This window comes from Peromyscus maniculatus, chromosome 9, assembly GCF_049852395.1.
Source record: "Peromyscus maniculatus bairdii isolate BWxNUB_F1_BW_parent chromosome 9, HU_Pman_BW_mat_3.1, whole genome shotgun sequence".
Classification (NCBI taxonomy): domain Eukaryota; kingdom Metazoa; phylum Chordata; class Mammalia; order Rodentia; family Cricetidae; genus Peromyscus; species Peromyscus maniculatus.
Window position 1 is genome coordinate 121,184,794 of NC_134860.1, and position 21,907 is coordinate 121,206,700.

Here is a 21,907-nt window from a genome sequence, read left to right on the forward strand (position 1 = left end):
TGAAGATCAGAGTACAGAACAAGCCATTAGATTAAACATAAAGGCCAGGCAGTGGTGGCACACAACTTTAATCCTAGCACTCGGGTGGATCTCCATGAGTTCAAAGTCACCCTAGAATGAGATTGACTCAGTCTAGGAGAGAAACAGGCCAGGCAGTGGTGTCACACACCTTTAATCCCAGTGCTTGGGAATCACATGCCATTAATCCCAGCACTAGGAAGGAAGTGATGCCTGGAGAAGAGAAAAGTATATAAGGCATGAGGATACAGGAACTGAAGCTTTTTCAAGCTTGAGGAATCCTAGAGGTAAGATGTGGCAGTGGCTTGTTCCTTTGTCTCTCTGATCTTTCAGCATTTATCCCAGAATCTGGCTCCAAGTTTTTTTGTTTTTATTAAAAGCCCATTTATCAATTTGTGTTACAAATATCTTAGGGACTAGGCCAGTTCTTCCTACCTCTGCATAGATAGGAATCAGCACCTACATCCTCCCTGACTACCCTGCATCCTACTCTTGGTTCTTTCCTTCCACTTGGTACCCAGCAGACAGATGTCATTACAATTCTTTTAAGAGTTGAAAACTCTAACATGATCAATAAGATCTAGGGCTTCCTGAGCAACAGAGAAGACAAGGAAGTTATGGAGTTATGAGAACAGAGGAACCCAGAAATCTGATTGAAGCTATTCACCAACAGAAAAGAACTCCAACACAATTAACAACTGCTTAAGGCCTTCTCCCTTCCCAAACATAATCCTACAGTTTTCTAGAAACCTCACCAGAAATTCCATCTGGAGGGAAGGAACATGTACTAACCCCCTGGGTAGTCCCAGTGGCTCTTGATTTTACTGTATCAAATATAATTCCATTCGTGGTATTTCCACAGACACGCTGCCAGACCACTTTCAAAAGGGTGAGAAAAGTAAAAGAAAGTCTTAGTAACTTTTTAAGATATAACTAGAGAGCAACCAAATAAATAATATGTATCTAATGCAAAAATATTTAATGGTGCCTCTCACTTAAGAAGTGCACTCTCACAGTTATTAGCTTATGGCTTACTTTCTTCTACTGTCCTTTGGAAAGTCAGTATCTCCACTTGGACACATCTTTCCTCCTGAGTACCTCTCCTTCCCCTAACTCTCCTGCTTAAAGGCTACATTAAAACATCTTTTATAAAATCTCCAAGTCTGCTTCATACTGGCTAGTCTTGAAATTCTTTTCTGCATCAAAAACACAAATCCTGGGTTTGCCTGATCAAGGTCACAGGAAGATAAGAGAACTCTTAAGGCTATTGAGAGTGATAGTATAGAGCTATCTGTAGTCTCTATCTCATTGCCATTAAAAGCCCCAGACTTCAGCATCCTTCTGCCTAATTTATACTAATGGACCAGGAGGTCCAGCCATGGCCTTACAGCATATTTTGACTTTCAGGCCACAGCCTGAGTGTTCCTTTCTCAGTGATGCCACTCCTAGAATCTTGCAGATTGGGGTAAAATTCCCTGCTGCAATTTCTTAAAAGTGCCTCACTTTTCACACTTAATCCAAGGGCAATTCATGTTTATATGGCCATTACTTTGTTGTATCTCTTCAAAGTTCAAAGTTCTTAAGTGTAACCTTATTTCCATATAGTGCTGGGCACACAGTGGGTAATGGGCAAATTTCCCTTTCAAATTATAGTATCAGGTTGTTTGGTCAAACTCCACTCTAGATGCTGGGTTTAAAGTGTAATTTTTAGGTGTGATTCACTAGACTTTGAATAAAACATGTCAACCTCCACTACATGAGTGGACTTCATCTTACGAACCTGAAAGAGAAAACCTTAAGGGCCTCCCAAGTGGAAGATTTTCTACGTGCAAATGCCTGCAACATCAGCACCTACCCAGTTTGCCAACCTAACAGTCTGCTCATTCATATGTTGGTCTGCAAATCTCCATCAAAAGAAATCTCATTTATATTCATATCACTTCAGCCAATAATTTTTTTTATTTCTTGAGTAACCAATACACAATACATATTTATAATTATTTTCTGAATAGATGAATGAATGTGTCTTTCAACCACTATTCAAATTTTTGGTGAATTTATTTATTAATTTGCAAAATAACTATAGAAGGAAATTCTTCAGTAAGTGCCTTTGTGTTTGTGTGCATTTTACTTCATTGCTATACCTACACATTGGCATGGATTTTCAGTGTTTTAAGTTTCTGGATTTAATAGGGCCCATGTTTCAAAATAAGTGCTGGAATCCCTCTGAGTATTTAATTATTTTTCCAAAGGCTTTAATTATCCTCCTGGCATATGCTTTTTTTTCCTGAGTTCTTAACAAAATATCCTATTTTCAAATAACACTATGTAGGAATTTAAGATCTAAGGACATTTTTTTCTGAGACTATTGCTAAAATAATTTATAACAGCAACCCCAAATAATTGATCAGAACTTTCAGCTCTATGCTTTTAACTTAAGCATTAATCTTAGTGACACAGAACATTTAGGGGTATATAAGAAAACAAGAATTATCATTTTACTGCAGTGACTAGCTGACTTAACTACTTTGAGCAATGACACTAAGCCTTTGAGCCTAGGTTTCCTCATCTGTCAAATGAGAAACTTTACGGTTATTAAAAGTGGGATGTCTTTATCCCACTTCCACATAATAGAGAAGAGGGCTATGAAGAGGCAGAGTGAAACCACATGCCATGTTGTAGTTTCATTTCTGCTGCTGTGATGAAACACCCTGACAAAAAGCAACTTGAGATTTATTTGGTTAAAAACTCTAGGTTACAGTCTATCATCAAGGGGAAATTCAGGCAAGAACTCAAAACTGCTAGTTATCTAACATCCACATTAAAGAGCAGAGAGAGAATAAATACATCCTTGATGCCTGCTTGCTTAGCTAGTTTCCTTCATTCTTTTGTATTCCAGAGCCCCCTGCCTAGGGAATGGTGCTACCTACAGTAGGTTGGGTCAATCACACCCAAGATAATCCTCCAGAGACACGCTATAGCCCAACCTGATCTAGATAATTCCTTATTGGAATTTTCTCTTCCTAGGTGACTGTAGGTCATGTTGATTCAGCAATAAAAACTAACTACCATGGGTGTCAACTGGTGTGATTTAACAACCTCAAATGTGAAAGACTCCCCAATGCCAAATGCATAGTTGAAGGCTTTAAAATTTCGCATTATTTATTGACTTTGGTTGGAGGAATATGCACTTGCCATAATGTGCAATTGAAGGTGAGAGATAGTTAATTCACTCCTGCCACCATGTAGGGCATATGGATGGAATTCAAGTCATCAGGCTTGGTGTCAAGCAGACAAGTACCATTAATTACCCATTTAGCAATCTGTTCAAATTTTTCCCTTTCTGACTTTCATTGCCATCTTTCTCCGCTGATGTCAAACTACTACCACAGCTAATTATAATATGTTTCATGTTGGCCTTCTGTCACCACTGTCACAAATGAGCAAATGTGTTCAGCATTATTCAGCCCTATTCAGAAACTGTTCATCTTTGGTTCTTAGTGGGGCCACTTTATTTGAGTGTAATGATCATTTGTTAAAGGTCTACTCCTGTACCACACTGCTTGTGAGGGATGGAGTGTCTGGGCAACTTTTCCTCTCTTAAGGACTTTGCTGCTCATTGTGAATGATAGAATAGAAAAAGAGGGGCCACAGGACAGCATGCAGCTGCTTTCATAGCCGTGGAGGTCTCAAGGAGGTTCTGAAGCACAGCTTAGAACTCCTACATGTAAGAATGAGGCCGGGCATGGTGGGTAATGGGAAAACCTCGATGTGACTTCCATGAAAATGACAATAGACAGTAGACCTGGCACTAAATGTGTGTTCTGTGACATGGGAATAGAAAGCCACTATGTGCATAGGAGAGGGAAAAGGGGAATTACAGGAAGGGGGTAGAGAAGGAGAAATTTATCACCCCTTCACTGACATCTGTAGTTCTTCAGTGGTTTCTCAACTCAAGAAGTTATTTAAATACAATTTCTTGTATTCAAGCAGTTGTTATCATTCCAGGCCATGTTCAATCACATACTCAGACATTTATAGTGTGAGGAACAGAGAAGGAAACATATTATCCTCAAACTGGCCCAGCGGGACTAGTATACTAATAATTGCATTGTAACTTCTACCTAATTTATATAAAAAAAAAAGGGCCCAGAAAGTCACTGTTGCACATGTCAGGCTGTCACAGTATTTACTTACTAGGTTTTCAAAACATACACTATGATGATCCTTTACTATTTAGTTTACATTGTTAGCACTTTGGCTCCATGAAGACCTAAAGGTACACAGGAAAATGTTAACTGCTTTAATTTAATTTAATTTTATTATTATTTTATATGCACAGGTGTTTGGCTTCCATGTATATCTGTGTACCAAGTATGTGCCTGTTGCCCTCCAAAGCCAGAAGATGGTGTCAGATTTCCTGAAACTAGAGTTGCAGATGGTTTCAAACTACAACATGGGTGCTGGGAATTGAACCTGGTTCCTCTGGAAGAGCAGCCAGTGCTCTTAACAGCTGAGCTTATCTCTCCAGCCCTAATGTTGACTTCTTAATTTCTCATATTCAACTTATTTTTAAAGTCATTCACAGAGGCCAAACTGCATGTATTTCAGAAGTTGGAAATTCCCGAGAAGTTGTTAAAGTTGCAAAGGAAATATCTAATACAATGAATTCATAAGCAACAAAGATACTATACAACTTAGGGGATTTTTGTTATTTATTGTATCAGTAAGCTTTCTTTTATCTCATATATTTTATCAGTATACTTACATTGTGGGTTCTAAGAAGAAAAAAAGCAGAACATAATTATAATAAGTCCATGTGAAACAACTATACAGGTGTGCATGTCCATGTTCATAGACACATACATACACACATACACACACACTTTTGCACCAAAGACAATTGTAAATATGTACGCTGATACATCATGTTATATTTGTCATGTTCTTAGGGGCAGGAAGAAAATAATATTCATGTCTTGATGACAGCTGAGCACTGAATATGAAGGTGGTCCCTGTCATTTACATGGGCCTACTTAGAATAGTTACCTGACTTTCCAGTTGATTTCAGAGAATCATTTGGCTTCCTGTTTGTTCATCTCTACTTAGTCTCCCCATTGGGGAAACAATTTAAAAGCCATCTCAATCCCACCCTGGAAAGTAAGGTTCTAATTTGCAGAGATAAATTATTTATTGATTATGACTTTTGGACTTTTAATGGAGCTGTCTAGACACAGTGGGACTGCAAAACAAGGTAAGTCATATGAGTAGGAAATAATAGTGACATAATTTCTTCTTAATAAACAAGCAGATGTGGCATGTTTTGTAGGAAACAGTTAAACTGAATGTTTTGACATGAATTTTTCAATTTCTTTGTTCATTCCTAAATAGTCCTGTAAGTAAAGCTATGGAAAAAGTTGATTGTTTTCTCAAGTATTTTTACTATGAAATATAAATTACAATACATTATCTAAAGACATATATTAGTCATTTTATTACTTTGTTACATCTGAAGTCTTAAACAATTCTGCCATTTCCTATGTTTGCTCCCCTACTACATTGTTGGCTACTATGCTGATTTAGAAGAGAGAGTGTATGACAGGAGCCAGGAGGCTGCAGCTGAGTCATGAACAAATCAAAGTAGAAGCAGAGAAGGAAAGCATCAGGATGCAGTTCCCAAGCAGGCCAGCTTCACGCTGGCCACATACGTCTGCTCTGCAGTCACAAGACAGTCTGCCCTTCTGGATCTGGTTAAACAGCAGCTCTTCTGCTTCTGCTTTGCAAACTAGATCCAGGGTGAGTCTTGATAAAAGACACAAAGCCTGTGGAAATGATACTCTAGCTTTATTATTTTCCTATTTTTACTCTTCTGTCCATTAAAGATCATCTTTTGTGCTTGCTTCAGCAGCACACATACTAAAGCTGGAACGATTCAGGAAGATTAACATGGCCTCTGCAAAAGGATGTCATGTGAGTTTATGACATGAAGCATTCCATGTGTTTAAAAGAAGTCATGTTTTGTTAGCAGAATTTGTAAAACAAATTTAATTTTTTTCTTTAGTGTGCTTAAATTCTATTTGGATCAGCAATATCAAATTTCCTCAAATCCAACTTTACATTTTTTTCCAGCACATCTCTTTAATGATAATTTATAAAACACTGCCAGGTTCTATAAGCTGCCCCAAGGAAAGATGACCCTTCCAGAAGCTTCTTAGGATAAAACATGAAGCCATTAATAATTTCCCTGAAACAGCAGAGATAAAGGAGAATTACCCTGGGTATCTGTGGTGCATGGCACTTTACTTCCTCCGGCAAATGGTCTAGCCAGCACAAAGAAGCACCTAAACTTTTGGTTGAATTCTGCCCTCTCTATGAAAAATTTTATATATTTAACATTTACATTTACTTGCCCTAAAGCTATTCTAATTGCGTCACTCCTGGGAATAAGATTTCATTATTTTATATGAAAGCATGAATATATTTTTCCCTTCTCAGGGATAATAATAAGGTGTCAGGTAAGTGTTCATCTTTTCTGTTTCACCTGCTGCTTCACATTTGCAGGTTCCCCTTTCAGCTTGCGGCAGATGTCTGCCACACTGGCATTTGCAGCACCTGTTTCTGCTGCAGGCCATTGCCCTTTTCAACTTTCTTCAGGAAATGAGCTGTTTTGCTTAGTCAAATCTCATTACTCTTTCCATAATTGCCTTAGATTGCAGTTCATTATCAGAGAAGAATCTCAGCTTTGACTGGTAATGCTGCTGAGGACATGACTAAGGTGTCCTTCTATATGCTTTAAAGAAATGCATATCATTTAAAAGTAAAAGTGCATGCAGCTAATTACCTCACTCTTTATCCTTTTTGCCTCACAGATTAAACAAGATACATTCCAGAGTTCAGTGGTGAGACCTAAGATACACAGCCTTCTGTTTGAAAGCTTTCTTATTATCAAGAAGATAGTATGTGCAAGTTAATTAGTCTAAAATCAGAAAAATTGTGGAAAAATAATGAGTATGAATCTAGAGATCCTCACAGCACTTAGCAACACTGATTCCTTAAGCATAACCATAGCTATTGCTGGACTGAGACATGTTTTACTAGATAAAATGAATTGATATTGCTTTTATATGTGTACCTGTGTGTATGCATGTCCACATGTGTGGCGGCAAAATGAGTGTGTGTGTGTGTGTGTGTGTGTAACAGTGAAATTCAAGCTGTTGATTTTGATTAGGGTCTCTGGCCAACTGTGCCAAACTCACTTATTTCCAGATTCCTTCTTAATTTTAGCTCTTCTCAATGAGCTTAATCACATTCTTACCAATCTGGCCTTATAGTTAAATGGCTCATAATACTTGGGGGTGGGGTTGACATTTGCTTGCTTTTATTGCCAGTCTAGGAAAGAAATGAAGCACATCTAATTTTAAATAACTTCAGGAAAATATCTATTGTTAATAAGACAAAAGCTGGCTAAACAAAAATAGATTATTTTAGACTTTAAAATCTAATTGTTATTATGAAAGGAAACTTTAAAAGGTCATTTTCTTGATTCACTACATACCTGGCCTTCACCAAACTTAACTCAGAAACAGTTAGAAATGTGTAACTATAGAAAAGTCAGTTCATCAGAAAGATAAGCACTCTTTGTGTTCATTCACTTAATTAGAGCTTCAAGTTAGAGAAAGAAAAAAAACTGACAGAGCTAAAAGAGAAAAAGAAAATTCCTGTCGTGTTAAGAAAACATGGTGATGCTATTTCATAGTTTGATGAAAAGACTGGAACATCACCAGCTAACTTGACCAAAGCATCAATAAAATTACATGCAAAAATTGAGAATTCTCTAATTCTCATGTAATGTCACCTATTCAGACTGTATATCACTCCTCAAAATGATCCTCAATGAAACTCTTGTAGGGATTTTTATCTGATTTTAATAGAATAAAATTACATAGCAACATAAATTATTGTTTTTGAAAATTCTCTCACTCAAAACATTCTTCTTATACAACCTTCAGGTCAAGAAAGACGGCACAAGAAAAATGAAAAAAAAACATTTGGATTAAACAATGAGTAAAATGCAAAATATCAAATTTTGAATATGTACTTAGAGAGGAACTCTAAAGGAAGGGTATGTCTTTAAGACCTTGTATTTAAAAAGAGAAATTCTTAAAGTCAGTGACATGTTTCATCTGAAGAAACAAGAGAAAGAAAAGTCTAGAAAACCAACTGTGGCAAGAAAGAGTAGGAAGATAAGAGAATTAAAGAACTGGGAAAGCAAAAAATAGCAGGGAGCATTAAAGAAGTCACACAGTTTCTTGTGTGTGAGAGAAAAGGTGCATAAACTAGAGAGCGGGCCCTAAAGGATATAAAAATAAAATCACTAATATGGGGATTGAGACATGGCTAGTTCCAACAGATACAACAACTATTAGAAGGATACCCAGGAAGTATTTTATAAACATTAGTCCAGTGTTGCAAGCTACAAAAATAAGTAGGTTTGTGGAAAACAAAATTTGGTACACCCTACAGAAAAATAAAATATTAATATGTTAGTTATATTTAACTCATAATATGGAAGTCTCCTCACCACTGCCCACACCACCATAATAAACCAAACTTCAGACTCAGTGAATTTCATTCATGAATTTTACAAAAAAGAAAGGAAGGAGTCTATCAATCTCATATTCATCATACTGTATGGGCCACACTAGTTTGATTCCATGGGTTATAAGTGAATAGAGTATGGGAAGTTGGGAGGGTGATGAGTTTAGAGGGGCAGCTGGCAGGCAAGAATGGGGGTGGTTATGTATAAAATTTTCAAAGAATAAATAAAAGTATTTAAAAATAAAGTAGAAAGAAATATTTTCCATTTTTTATGTGAAGACAGTATTTCCTGAAATCTAGTAATGTTTCTCATGAGCAAAAATAAAATGATTTCCATAAGTATATATTACATACAAGCTTTTCCATGTCAACAAAGACTCCATAAAGTGGTTAAATAAAAGATGAATAGAATTGTGATAGTGGAGAAAATAATGTATTCAAAGACCAAACTTTAATTATAAAATGGGAGGGAGAACTGAGTAGAACTAATTACCACAGGTTGTCGTCCAACATCCACAGGCATGCTATGTATACATAGCCCCACACTCACACATGTGAATAAGAAATAAGAATAAGAACATGAGCATATTTGCTAAGAGGTTTTTTTATATTTAACACATAATGAGTGAAAATACACTGAAGTTTTGCAAATTACTGTGTCCATTTTAATTTTGAAAGCTCTGTATATGCTTTCAGAAGACAATCTATATACAAGTCACAGAGGAATGACCTGAGCAATTTACATAAGCTTAGAGAAAACACTGAAATTGAATCAATTCTATCATTATTTATATAATATAATTATATACATATGTAAATATTCACATGGATTCATTTAGCTGTTCATCTTCTTTTCACTTATACAAACATATCTTTTATGAAAAATACTCTCCAAATAATAAAAAAATCACAAGTATTATAAAAGCTGCAATATTTTTAAAATCCTAGCTATTTGCAAATAGATTTTTTAACACAAATAAAACGAGTCTCCTTTAAAGTTTAAAAGAGTGCTGTAAATTCATATTCTATGATTCCAACTGAGATTTTTCTTAAATATAATTTGTGAGTCTTTTGTTTGTAAACAGATCAATCCCCACTTAAAGATATGAATAGGAGGTATAAAATCAATTTCTGCCCTACACTGTACAGTTACAAGTATTGAACATCTGTGGACTGAACTTGGAATCACAAGCTCTGATGCCCAGCCCACACCCAAGGGATGCCAGGGGTCATGTATGTCCAGGGGCTGGCAATCAGCTCTGCTCTTCCCTCCAGTCGCTGTGTATCAGGGCTGGTCATAGTGACGGTTGCTATGCATGAGATCCTGACACCACTGGTCACTATGTCACTCACATGTCTTACCTGAATCACCAGTCTTACAATACATGGATGCAACAGGTAACTATCCTTTATCTAGAAATTTTGCTAAAATCAGCCAGGAAACTGTTTTTAGGAATAGATGACCACTGGTATTAATTATAGGAATGAGGGTTTTATTTTCCCTAACAATCTAACACCATGGATATCTTCCAAAGTTTTGTAAGCCCACTCCCCATGTCGCTACTCTCAAGAAGGTTTGTCTTTGTTTAATATTCTTTCCCACCAGGTTATACTTTTTCAATCAAGCTTGTTGTAAACTTTTGGCTCAAATTTGGACAAAACAATGCTAAGTTGGCAGAGAATAAAGAATGCAAAATTCCAAAAGCTCTGATTTTAAAGCATTTGACAATTTAACATACACACACACACACACACACACACACACACACACACACACACACACAGTGCAGAAATGTCCTTGTTAATCACCTAGATTTAAAGTGTGGCTAAGTATGGTGATTTAAGATTTGTGTTACAGCTAAGAAACTTACCCCGGCTTTGTGTCATTCACAACACAGTGGTAGGTAAATGTTCCAAACATTTGAACTCCTAAAATTCCATACAGAAGAAGGAAAAAAAGGAGGAAAATTGAAACACTCCAAATTTGTTCTCCTGACCGCCTAGGGAAAAGAGAAAAGTTAGATAAGATATATTAAATACCGCCCCCAAGTTCCATAAATGTTCCTCTTAATGTATGCACCAAGCTTACTTTAAAATATTTGTAATTCTGGTCCTTGGCAGTTCAAATCGGAAATAAATCCTGAAAGCCCGGATCATAATGAGTGGCCGTGGGATCCGCAGCATGCCCCAAGGTGACATCTGATCAACTATGTCAGCTATTTCAAATACCTACAGATGAAAAGATGCACAAGCTTAGACTCCCCTTAGTGTTGCTTATTGCAGTGGAATGGGTAGTAATACAAGAATGTGTGTCCTGTACCTACACTGTATTTCACCAAGAATCACATCCAAACACTATAGCTATCCTGAGAAACAAATCCATAAACTAGTGAAAGTGCCCTAAATCTCCACTTTCTAGTTCTTCAAGCCATGTTTTTTTTTTAATCATAAAATAAAACGCCAACCTTTGAGCTGTTTCTCACTTATAGTATCTTTGACTATCTAGAAAACAAAAGAATAGGGAAAATGTTAAAATATTATTAAAATATGGAAAATGACCACCTACTTCCTAGCAGAAGCAAAATAATCACAAAAATCTCTTCACCTAACATACAATAGTTTATTAAATGGAAAGGACACATGAGTATGAGAGGTGAAATCAGGTCACAGAAGAGGTACACTTCATAAAAATGAAGAAGGACATCTAATCAACAGCCACCATCAAGAGTTGGAAAGATGAAATGCACATTTGTATTCTGAATTTTTATTATTAATTAATTAATTGTGTGTATGTAGTATATGTGTGTATGTGTGTGTGTGTGTGTGTGTGTGTGTGTGTGTGCATACATATGTGTGACAGTGCACAGGTAAGTGCCAGACACAACCTGAAGGAGTCAGTTCTCTCCTTCTACCATGTAAATATCAGGGATCTAACTCAGGAAGTCAAGCTTGGTGGAAAGTGCCTTTAGCTGATGAACCATCTCATCAATGCCTGTTCTGAATTTTTTAAACAAAGACTGGAAGAATAGGGATCTGACTTACAATATTCCACTAAAAGCTAACAATAGTGCATTGATCATTTAATTTTTTGTTAGAAAGGTAAATCTCGTGTTGGTTTCTTAGTAAAACCAAACAAAAAAATCAAATCAGAACTAGAGAACATAGTGACTGTACTTAAATGTAAAATCATGCCTGAAAGAATCTGAGACTGAATTATACTATTTCCCAATAAAATGCTCTGTAAAAGCTTCTTATACACAATTTCTATTTATTAAAATAAAGCATTTATATTTATAATTTGCTTGGTGTTGTCTAATATCTATCTGAATATTAATAGTTTCATCTGTTTTTAGTGAGAATTTAGTCCAGAACTTAGGATTTCCTAGATTCAACTTTTGAATCTATAAAAATTAGATATCTCACTCCAAATCTTTTATTATATTTCATTGACAATATGTTTAAAGTTGTTTCATGAGGAAAAACTACCTTTAATATTGATTTTAATTTTTGTGAAAAACTCACAATTGTAATTGACAATAATTTAAATGTTACAAGTAGAGTTTCTATCCATAAACATGTAAAATAAACAATATATGAAATATAAGAAACACAACCACATTTGAAATATATTCTTCAATGTTTCTAGATAAATTTTGAATGAAAAATAATACCCACTTTTAAAAACATCTCTTTTCGATTTAAACATATTTAATTACCTGTAACACAAGGGAAACCCAAAGGCAAAAGACCATGAATCCATCAAAAACACACCAACGATCCTTCACATAGGAGCTATCACCCTGAAAATAAATTTCACATGGGTTGTCAGGCAAAATGAATTTATATATGTATATTAATTCTATGATGGGAATAGTCAAAATTAATTCAGTAAAGACCATTTACAATTTTCATATCACAATAAAACAGAACTTCAAAAAGAGTATTTTTAGCACTTTAAAATGGCATTTTTTTAAAGCAAATAATTGACGAGGTGGGAATTTGCAGAATTCTGAATTCAGGATGTTAAAAGGAAAGTATCTATTTGTTCTCTTAGCCTCACAAACCTAACATGTAGTAACAGAGGGCAACTAATCATATCAAGTTCTAAGGTAGTTTGCCCCCTAAGGCCCAGAACACGCTATAGGGAATGAGGCCTTTAAAACTTGTTGACCACCCACTGCTAGTAGGAAAGATAAATTAAGATAAATTAAGGATAAAATTTCCTTAATTTGCAAAGAAAAGATATGTTGACTTTAATTGGGAAGATATGGTCAAAGAAAATGAAGATTTATTGCTTTCATTATTAACAGGGACTCTATCCTGAGGTCAGAATGTGTATTTCAATGAAATGGGATTTGAATGAGAATTTCTCTCTGAAATAACAGTGTCAATAAAAATGGAGGGCAGACAATACCTGGGCTTTGGGCAGAAATCATCATGCTTGTCAAGGAGGATATGAATTATTTAAGACCTGTCTGTCAGTTTGTATAAAGGTAAACAGTTGAAGGCTGCCAATCAATTATTTAGTGTAAGAAAGTATCTAAAAGTGCCTTGCAAATACTTAACAAAGAGAGATACCAAATGCATTTAGAGGAATATATTTTGCAGTCAGAAATGATAAGCAATGGTAGCTTCATGAGCATGTGGTTTGTTGTACTAGCTTCCCAGGGTCATTCTGTTACTATATCTTAGCATTGTTAATTATTATTCCAACAGTGTTCAGTAGATGCATGCTTATTATTATTATTATTATTATTATATTTTTATTTATTTATTTTGTTTTTGGAGACAGGTTTACTCTGTGTGTGGCCCTGGCTGTCCTGGAACTCACTCTGTAAACCCATCTGGCCTCAAACTCACAGAGATTCACCTGCCTCTGCCCCCCAAGTGCCAGGATTATAGAAATGCCACCACCTGTCTGATGCATTCTACTTTTATCTAGATCTATTGCCAGATGAGAAACAGACAACTGAGATTCATTTGAAGAATTCAGATTACAATACATGGGATGATCTTCAGTACCTCAGATATACATCATTTCAATCGGTTAGCTTTTCCTTTAGAGATTTAGTCAATAAGAATACTTCTGAAAAGAGGCAATTAAAAACCTTCTCAGGTACAAATTAGACCCTGTTATTCATGGATGAAAATCCTTCACTGGTCTTCACTGACCATAGCAGGAACTCTTTGGTCATGCTTGTCCTTACCAGAGGCCATCTGACTCTACAAATCTGCAAACTTCTGTTTGAGCACAGCCTATCTATCACTTCCAACTCCTCAGGCCTCTCCTAAGTACTAGCTGCTCCATGTATGTGTGTGTGTGTGTGTGTGTGTGGGTTCCTTTTCTCCCTCCGCTATGCCCTCTAAATACCACACTTCCTTATCTTTCAATTTTCCTTTTCTTTCTCCAAGAGCTTTTTGATATCCTACAAGGATATTTTTCAATTTCTATCTCTGTGTGTATGTTTCTAAATATGTAAATACATCTTGCTCAGTCTATATAATGTTACTTGTATGTATCTGTTTTTAGGGCTGGCCATTTAAAAAAGAGCAAGGAGGGGTTTATGGGAGGGTTTAGAGGGAGGGAATGGAAGAGGAAATGTTATAATTACAGTATAATCTCAAAAGTAAAATAAATAATAAAAAATTAAAAATGAAACGAATATTCATAACATCACTCTACAAGTATAGACAAACACAAGCTTCAGCCCTGTAAGTGAACAAAGGCAGCATCCTTTTGCAAGTTGGGAGTGAGAACTGAGAGGCAATGGCATACTGCTGGCAAGTGAATTAAATAGGAAAAGTTTTTAGCAGACAGCTACTAATTAACATTTTTAAAACTTTCACAATTTAATTGAAGACAGCAAAGCAATTCACTTGAGAAATATGGGGTCTTCCAAAACATCTCTGTGGACAGATATATTTTTATTTTGATGGTTTTATCCCTAAAAATGTCTGTATTTGTCATGCAACTGTAAAAACAAGACAAATTCACAAACATAAAACTACAAAACAATAAAATTTAAATTAGTAACATAAATTTATTGTGACAGGTAACCTTTTTGATAAATCGAACTTCATTAAAACTTTCATTTTACAATCAAGAATGGAATGTCAAACCCAACTTGCTGTCTTTGATGACATGCATGCTGAAGAATTGTGTGGTACCAAATAATGAAGCTATAGTTTGGAATTAACATCAGAAAATCAGCAATTAGCATCACTCACTTAACTGCTGCATTCTAATGATCACGAATCAAGATAATGAAAAATACTTAAACTTTGGTTCAGGACAATCAGATCTCAGATTTAACAGTAACTTCAGCTAGCATTTAAACACAAGTTTTAATGAGCTGTGATGTTCTGACTACTTCAAGATAATATTAGCAATACAGAATAATTAAAGTTGACACTACATGTGCATCTACTCTAATTATTCCTAATTAAAAGCAGAAATACACTTATCTGGTTTTCATTTTTAATTTGTCATTTCTTATAGATTGAAATCAGAAAAATAGTTTTTGAGTTTAGCAAACAGTTAAATCAAGTATAATATATGAATCTGTGTGAGTCCTGATTCTGAGAAAGCAACTTAAAGATATTTATAACAATCAAGGGAATATGAACATCAACTGGTAGTTAACCTATTTTTACAAATTATTGTTAATTTCGCCTTATACAATGATGATGTTTTTGGGAAGCAAATTAAAAAAATTATCAGCAATACAAAGGAAGTTATTACTGAAGTGAGTTAGTAGCTCAGATTTTCTTTAAAATGAAATATAGCTGTTCAATTAATGATCTTTATGCAGGCTGTGATTCATAATTTTATAATAAAATATTAGAAATGCACACCACAATGCATTGACTATCATGATTCTCCATTAAGGACAGTGCCACAATGCATGATGGATAAAGAGAAGTGAAGAGAAGAGAGTGATAGCTAACTCTGTGTCAAGAATCATTTTATTAAGGACTCCCAGTCCTGGCACGGGGTCTCACATGCCCCAGAACCTCCCCAGTGTGTAGGAGACAGACTTTGAGTCAATATGTCATTTGTCAAGCCTTAAAGCCCACACTATACCACTCTCTCCAAATGGGACAATGTAAGCTACCAGCATCTTTTCATATTCCTAATCTCTGAACAGGTTAGTGCTATAGAACCAGGATCTTGTGGCAAAAGTCTCTCTTTTCTTTTCTTTTTTTTTTTAACTGTGTATTTATTTGTATTTTCCAAGAGTACCAATCAGATGTACATATTCTTTTCCTTGCAGTTCCCAGGATTCTGTATCTCTCATTTCCTCTTTTTATCCTTTTAAATGTTCAAAACATCCAGGTTTATGAAAGCCAGCAAATGCCATCATGCTCTGATTTTATCATGTGATATTTATCTTGTGTTCAGTACATCAACAAATACTAAATTGCCTCCTTGAGGGTCCATAACCATTATAGGCCATGGCTTTAGGTCTAGATGGCACAATACACTCAACCCTAGACTCATGAAACATATACTTAAAGCAACTAGCTGCTTTACAGATATCCTAAGGCTTTGTATCTTATAAAATGCAATTAACTTTAAAAATATTTTTTCTTTATTAAGATTTTTTAATTCATTTTACATACCAACCACAGATCCTCCTCATCTCTCCTTCCACTTCCCCTCCAGCCTTCTCCCCCAAGCACACCCCCCATCCCCTACTCTGAAAAAGTAAGGCCTCCTATGGGTAGTCAGCAAAGCCTGGTACATTCAGTTAAGTATTTCTACCAATTTTTGGAGTCATGCTCTTTAAAAATTTCTATCTCAATAATATAAAAATGCACTGTATTTGGACATTCATATGAAAATACTACCGAGTTGATTAAAATATTCAATGTTCTTTGTTCATTAACTCAAATGAAAAGAAAACACTCACCTTGACAATACCCCGGATGTGCATTTTTGCTATCATCTCTGCAGTGTAGAGAAACATCAATAAAGTGTCCAAGGTGAAGGTCACATACTGCAGAGGAGGATAGTGCTCGAAGGTCATGGGTGTGTTCATGCACACTGAGATGACACTGATGATGGCACAGATGCGAAGCAAAGAGTGTACCCACTGCAACAAAGGCCAAAGCTACTTTGTGACACTATGAACTGAGACCTTTGACTTGTCTTAGAAAGCACACTATTTGGAAGACATAACACTTTGGTTCAAATAGATCACTAGTGCAGAGGGGAAAAAGAAGGGAACATCTACTGAGTTCATAAGGCACACTCAATAATTTCACACATTTTATAATGCTTATTTCTCAAAGCAGCTCATTTTCCACATGAACTTACCAAGGTTCTGAAAAGATTATGAAACATTCCTGTTTTTATACATTAATAGACGCTAAACCCAAGGTTAATTTCAAGGCAATCAGACCACTCTGTGGGAAATTCTTGTTCTCTACATAATATAGCAACCCACCCTCAATGAACTTGGGTGTGACTTTTCTTTCTTTTGTCTCCATGAAGCTCCCAGAATTAGCAGCCATGTCCTATTTACTATAACTTCTTCAGCATCTTAAACAATGGTCTATCATAGCAGATCACAAATGATTTTTAAAATGGATTCGATATAGAACACTCCTATACACAGGTTTTTAAAAAATACATCACATATAATCTCCCTACATAAAAGATATTTCTGGGCCAATGAGATCTCTTTTGCCATACAAGCCTGGTGATTTATGTTCAATCCCTGGACCCTATTGTTGAAGGATATAATAAACTTCAAAAAGCTGTTTTCTGACACCCCCACATACACCGCACATTCACACACAAAAATAAAAATAAATTTTAAAAATTCAAAAATCATTTCTAAAATTATCATTGTAGAAAAAAGATAATGAATGAGGCTGTCTCTTTTCAGAGAAAACACTTTGTACATTTAGCCTACAATCTCTTTTAAAATTAAATTCCTGCAGTTCTAGACACACATTGATGTACTGTCTAAAGATTTTAATCAACCCTAAATAAGAAGAAAGAAATAAAAACAAATGGGTATATATTTAGTGTACTCACATACAATCTTTCATTTTAAAAGTAATGCCTAGGATGAAAAGGGTTAGTTGTATATACATGCTAAACTCACAGAGTGAATATTGCTACTGGATTACTCAGTACACAATTTTTTAAACATAATTAGTGTCATTTATTAACTACATTTTGGATATACATATGAGTGTATCTGTGTGTGTGTCATTATGTTAATCACTAATTTTATACTCTTGTTTCAGGGGTATAGTTTGATCATAGACGGATCATGCATCTCTATAAACTAGCAAGCCTTAAGCTGAAAATTAAGAATGACTGACAGAACTTTGAGAAGACTGAAACTTGTACGTCGATGAATAGAGTCTAATATTTTCCCAAGCATAACAATATTTACATAAAAGCACAGTGAAAACAGAAGACACATATATTTCATTGTATTTTAAGAGTTGATACACTGATGTACTGTCAGACTTCAAATATGAAGTTTGACAAACTCTCCAATAAATGTCAGAATGTAAATTCAACCCTATCTGGACTCCTCCAATATAAATAATCTAATTACCAGGAGATTTGAAAGATGGGCTATTTTACAACAAATAGGCTTTGATCTTGAAGAATTATAATTAATCATTAGTAATTTTAGTCAAAGACTCTGGGGTTACACCTATAATTCCACCTTTCAAAGTTCTTAGAAAGTTTTTAATGGCCTAGACATCAAGAGAATGTTAGTGAGAGGTTTATTTTCTAGTCAGTTTAGTTATCTATATATGAACAGAAGACTTACTATGAATCTATAAATGCTCATCCCTTGTACACACACACACACACACACACACACACACACACATATGGTATAGCCAATACATCACTAATTTGTAGTAGAGTAAGCAAGATATTATATGTGATATATGCAGTTGCCTCTCAATATCTGTCTCCACATAAGTAGCTCAAATATGAGGGGGCCTGGGTACCTTCTACAAATGGACAATGTTTATGCATCACTTACATATATTCTCTGATATAGTTTAAATCATTTTAGGATGATTCATAATACTTAAAATTATTTAAAATCCTATATACCAATCTGTTTCTGAAAGAATAAGAAAGAAAAATACATACATGTTCATTACAGATGCAAGTTTCATTCAAATATTTTGACTCTGTGGTTGGTCAAAATTGGGTATAGAACAGAGGGACAAATGTGTCTGTGTGTCTATTTATATTTATAGACAAATCTAAAATTGGATAAGTGAAGAGAAGTTCATTCAATCTATTTGAGGAAGTGGCAAATGAGGAAGATGTAAAATCCAGATAGCCCTAATGGAAAAGGAGGATTACCAACAGAAATGAGATGGGACCTTGAAGACCAGAGCACATGAACAAAAGATACCAATACTGATAAGCTAGATAGTATAGGAAAGCAGAAGACTCCAGTAGATAATGTAGAGACACAGGAAAGGGGTGGTCATTGGCCAGGAGAGAGCCTGCTCACAAAGAGGTGTCCATGTAATGCCAACACATTTTAATTTATAGTGGGAGTCCTAAGGATGTTTCAACAGTTATAAAGCACAAGGATAATATCATCAGAGAGTGCAATATACAAAGACCTGTGAGCAGGCTATGGAAGTCTTCCAGGAGCAGGCTAGTAAAACTCAGGGGGAAGCCAGCCTGACTAACTTTGTCCTGCTTAGGGGAGGAGCAAGCACTGAGAGTGCCTTGGCTCAATTTGTTTCATTACTTCAGCACTTATAGCTATGAGTTTAAGAAGAAAGTCTCTCCTACTTTGCTGTATGGAGCTGAATTCCCAAGACTTAAGAGTGAGCTTCCTGGCTCAGTCCCAACCACTATACCTTCTAACAAGCAGTGATGTATGGTATAATAGTTCTTCCTCTCATGCTCAACATTCATGAACTTGTGAGATACTAGGTACATGTTCTGTCACAAGATTTGAATCAACATAAAGACTATTCAGAAATGGAGAGTGTCTTGCAACCTTTTCCACCCAAGTAAATTACTGTTGAACATGATTTTAAAAACAAAAGCATATTGAAAGGAGTAGTAGCTCATCTTGGGTCAGCCTGGAAGTGGAATTATCTCTACACTGTGCAATTTGAGGACAATGTATCCAGAGCAGGGAAGGACCAGAAGGCACAGTACAGACCTCTTACACTGTCTGCATCTTCCTATGTGAGGAATTCATAGCAACACCTCATCCTTTCAATTTGAATCATTTCCAACCCAACCACCAGACTCCAAGACTCATTCACTTTCCACTGTATCTCAACCATAGTTCAAACCTAAAAGTACATGAGTTTTGAATTTATTAATGAAATTTCTCTTATATCAGCATGTGCTTTTCAAAAATTCAGAAAGATGACTTACTGGCTTATTAATCCAAAGTATGTCAGCGTTGTCTGACAGAGATTCATCAGGACCAAAGTCAGTAACTGGCTGAGCTTCCACCCTGGAGCTTTGTTTCCTTTTGAGCATGTTGAAGTTAGTTTTGGTAGGCAAGTACAAAACCAAAGTCTGAAAAAAGGAAAAGAGAAAGCTTTATTAGCCATCTAACCTACCTCCTTTCCTATCAAAAGCACTGAGTCCTTCATACATGAGTAGTACACTGGGAGATCATAAATGTGCCCTATGGTACTATATATAACAACGCACATATCTAGACACAGAAAAAGAATGAGATAAAATTGATATTGATAAAATCCAATTTTTTCTTCCAATCCAAAAGATTACCTTATTAATTTCAAAAACAGTTTAGAGACAACTTGTGTAAAACAGCTGGCACAAATTTACTTATCTCATAGGGAAAGCAGATTATTAGAAAATTCTTTGCTCTGTGGAGCTGCTACCATGGCCCTGACAACAGGAATTTCTTCTATCATTTTAATACATCATTCACATGCATGTCCTGTCCCAAGCATAATCCTAAGATGATTTCTCATTTTGTCCTCCTCAGAAAGGATGAAGGGCACAGAGAATAGGGAGAGAAGCTCCAGCAGTTGGAGGCCTTTTCTGTTATTTTCAATCAGTAACCATCTAAAGTTTTCTTGCTCTTCTAAAGTCAGTTCTTCATCAACTGCACCTGAAGATGAGATGGTGGATTGTCACTTGTTTCCACAATTCCACATTATCTATAACCCATTATATATGTCACCTCTTTATGGCCATTGCTGCTAATTTTTTAGGTTAGCAGCCATTGAAGAAGGGACTACTATATATCAAATGACAAGTAAATGTAGCGTGATTAAAGAATTGTCAAGACAGATGCTTGACCACCCTTCATTCCAAAGTAACACTCCCCATTTGAATAACATGATACTGAGCCTTGTTTATCTGTTTCAGTTTTTCAGACAGGGTCTCACTCTATAGATCTGGCTTGTCTGGAACTCATGTAGATCTGGCCAACTTTGAAATTGTGGCCTCCTGCTTCTGTGTTTTTACTTCTTTGCAAAACAGTATAACCAGCACATTGGGTTCAACATTTTACAAATGTGGCCACACAGTAAGATGTAAACACATTCTATACTTAAACAAGGAAGAAGGATCTGATGTGATTGAGTCTTAGGTTGACCTCAAAGAATCAATGATCCTGTTGCCTCTGTTTCTCAAGTACTGGATCCACAGAGTTCTTGTTTTGTGCATGCATAAGAAATCTCAGCTTTGAGGCCAGTGACAACTTGATAAATAATATTTAAGTAAACTTGAGATTGAAAACAAGTCCATGATTACAAAGCCTCGTGTTGAGAGTTGGCCATGGGTGTGCTTAGCATCCTTAGGGGGACAACTGAAGGCACATGACAGAGGGCAGTACTCTGCAGGCAAGAGAAAGTGATGAGAATTTCAAGTAAGGAAAATGTAGCTATTTCAATACCAGGAATATCCACTCACTTTCTCTTTTGCCTGGTGCTCCAAAGTGCTCTTGGTGCTTAAAGAAAATTCATCAAGGACAGTGAGTAACATTTAGCTCCTCTTAGACAGAAGAGGAACAAAATGTGTTTGCAAGAGTGTAAATATATGCACTTGTGATTTTCACTGTGAAAGAAAATAAAATACAGTTAAGAACAAAGAAATTTTGAATATGCTTCTCTGTTTTTGAGGGTCCACTTCTCTTTGCTCTTTGCTATATGCTCCCCAATCCATCTGAGTAGTTGACTTTCCCTAACCTTCTTGTTCCCAGAGAAATTCAGGCTATTTGTCTTTAAAATGTGCAGTGTATTTCCAAGCTGTTGTTACTTTGAACACAGAATTTAAATATGGGCT

General features: G+C 35.7%; 1 protein-coding gene and 1 non-coding gene across 4 annotated transcripts in view; one reads left to right on the forward strand and one right to left on the reverse strand.

The window, feature by feature from the left end:
* Nucleotides 1–21,907, reverse strand: part of Nalcn (sodium leak channel, non-selective) — a 301,887-nt gene that overhangs the window by 258,034 nt on the left and 21,946 nt on the right. For all 3 annotated transcript variants that reach the window (XM_006978781.3, XM_042285329.2, XM_015997513.3), the window contains exons 2-6: nucleotides 20,018–20,164; nucleotides 16,530–16,712; nucleotides 12,333–12,416; nucleotides 10,706–10,845; nucleotides 10,488–10,616 (exon numbers count right to left, since the gene is read on the reverse strand). In XM_006978781.3, coding sequence (XP_006978843.1) covers nucleotides 10,488–10,616; nucleotides 10,706–10,845; nucleotides 12,333–12,416; nucleotides 16,530–16,712; nucleotides 20,018–20,125 — 644 coding nt within the window. In that variant the 5' untranslated portion in view covers nucleotides 20,126–20,164. The remainder of the gene's footprint in view (nucleotides 1–10,487; nucleotides 10,617–10,705; nucleotides 10,846–12,332; nucleotides 12,417–16,529; nucleotides 16,713–20,017; nucleotides 20,165–21,907) is intronic.
* On the forward strand, nucleotides 5,911–6,021 carry LOC121832515 (U6 spliceosomal RNA). Its single transcript, XR_006076158.1, has one exon. It is a non-coding gene; the product is annotated as a U6 spliceosomal RNA (small nuclear RNA).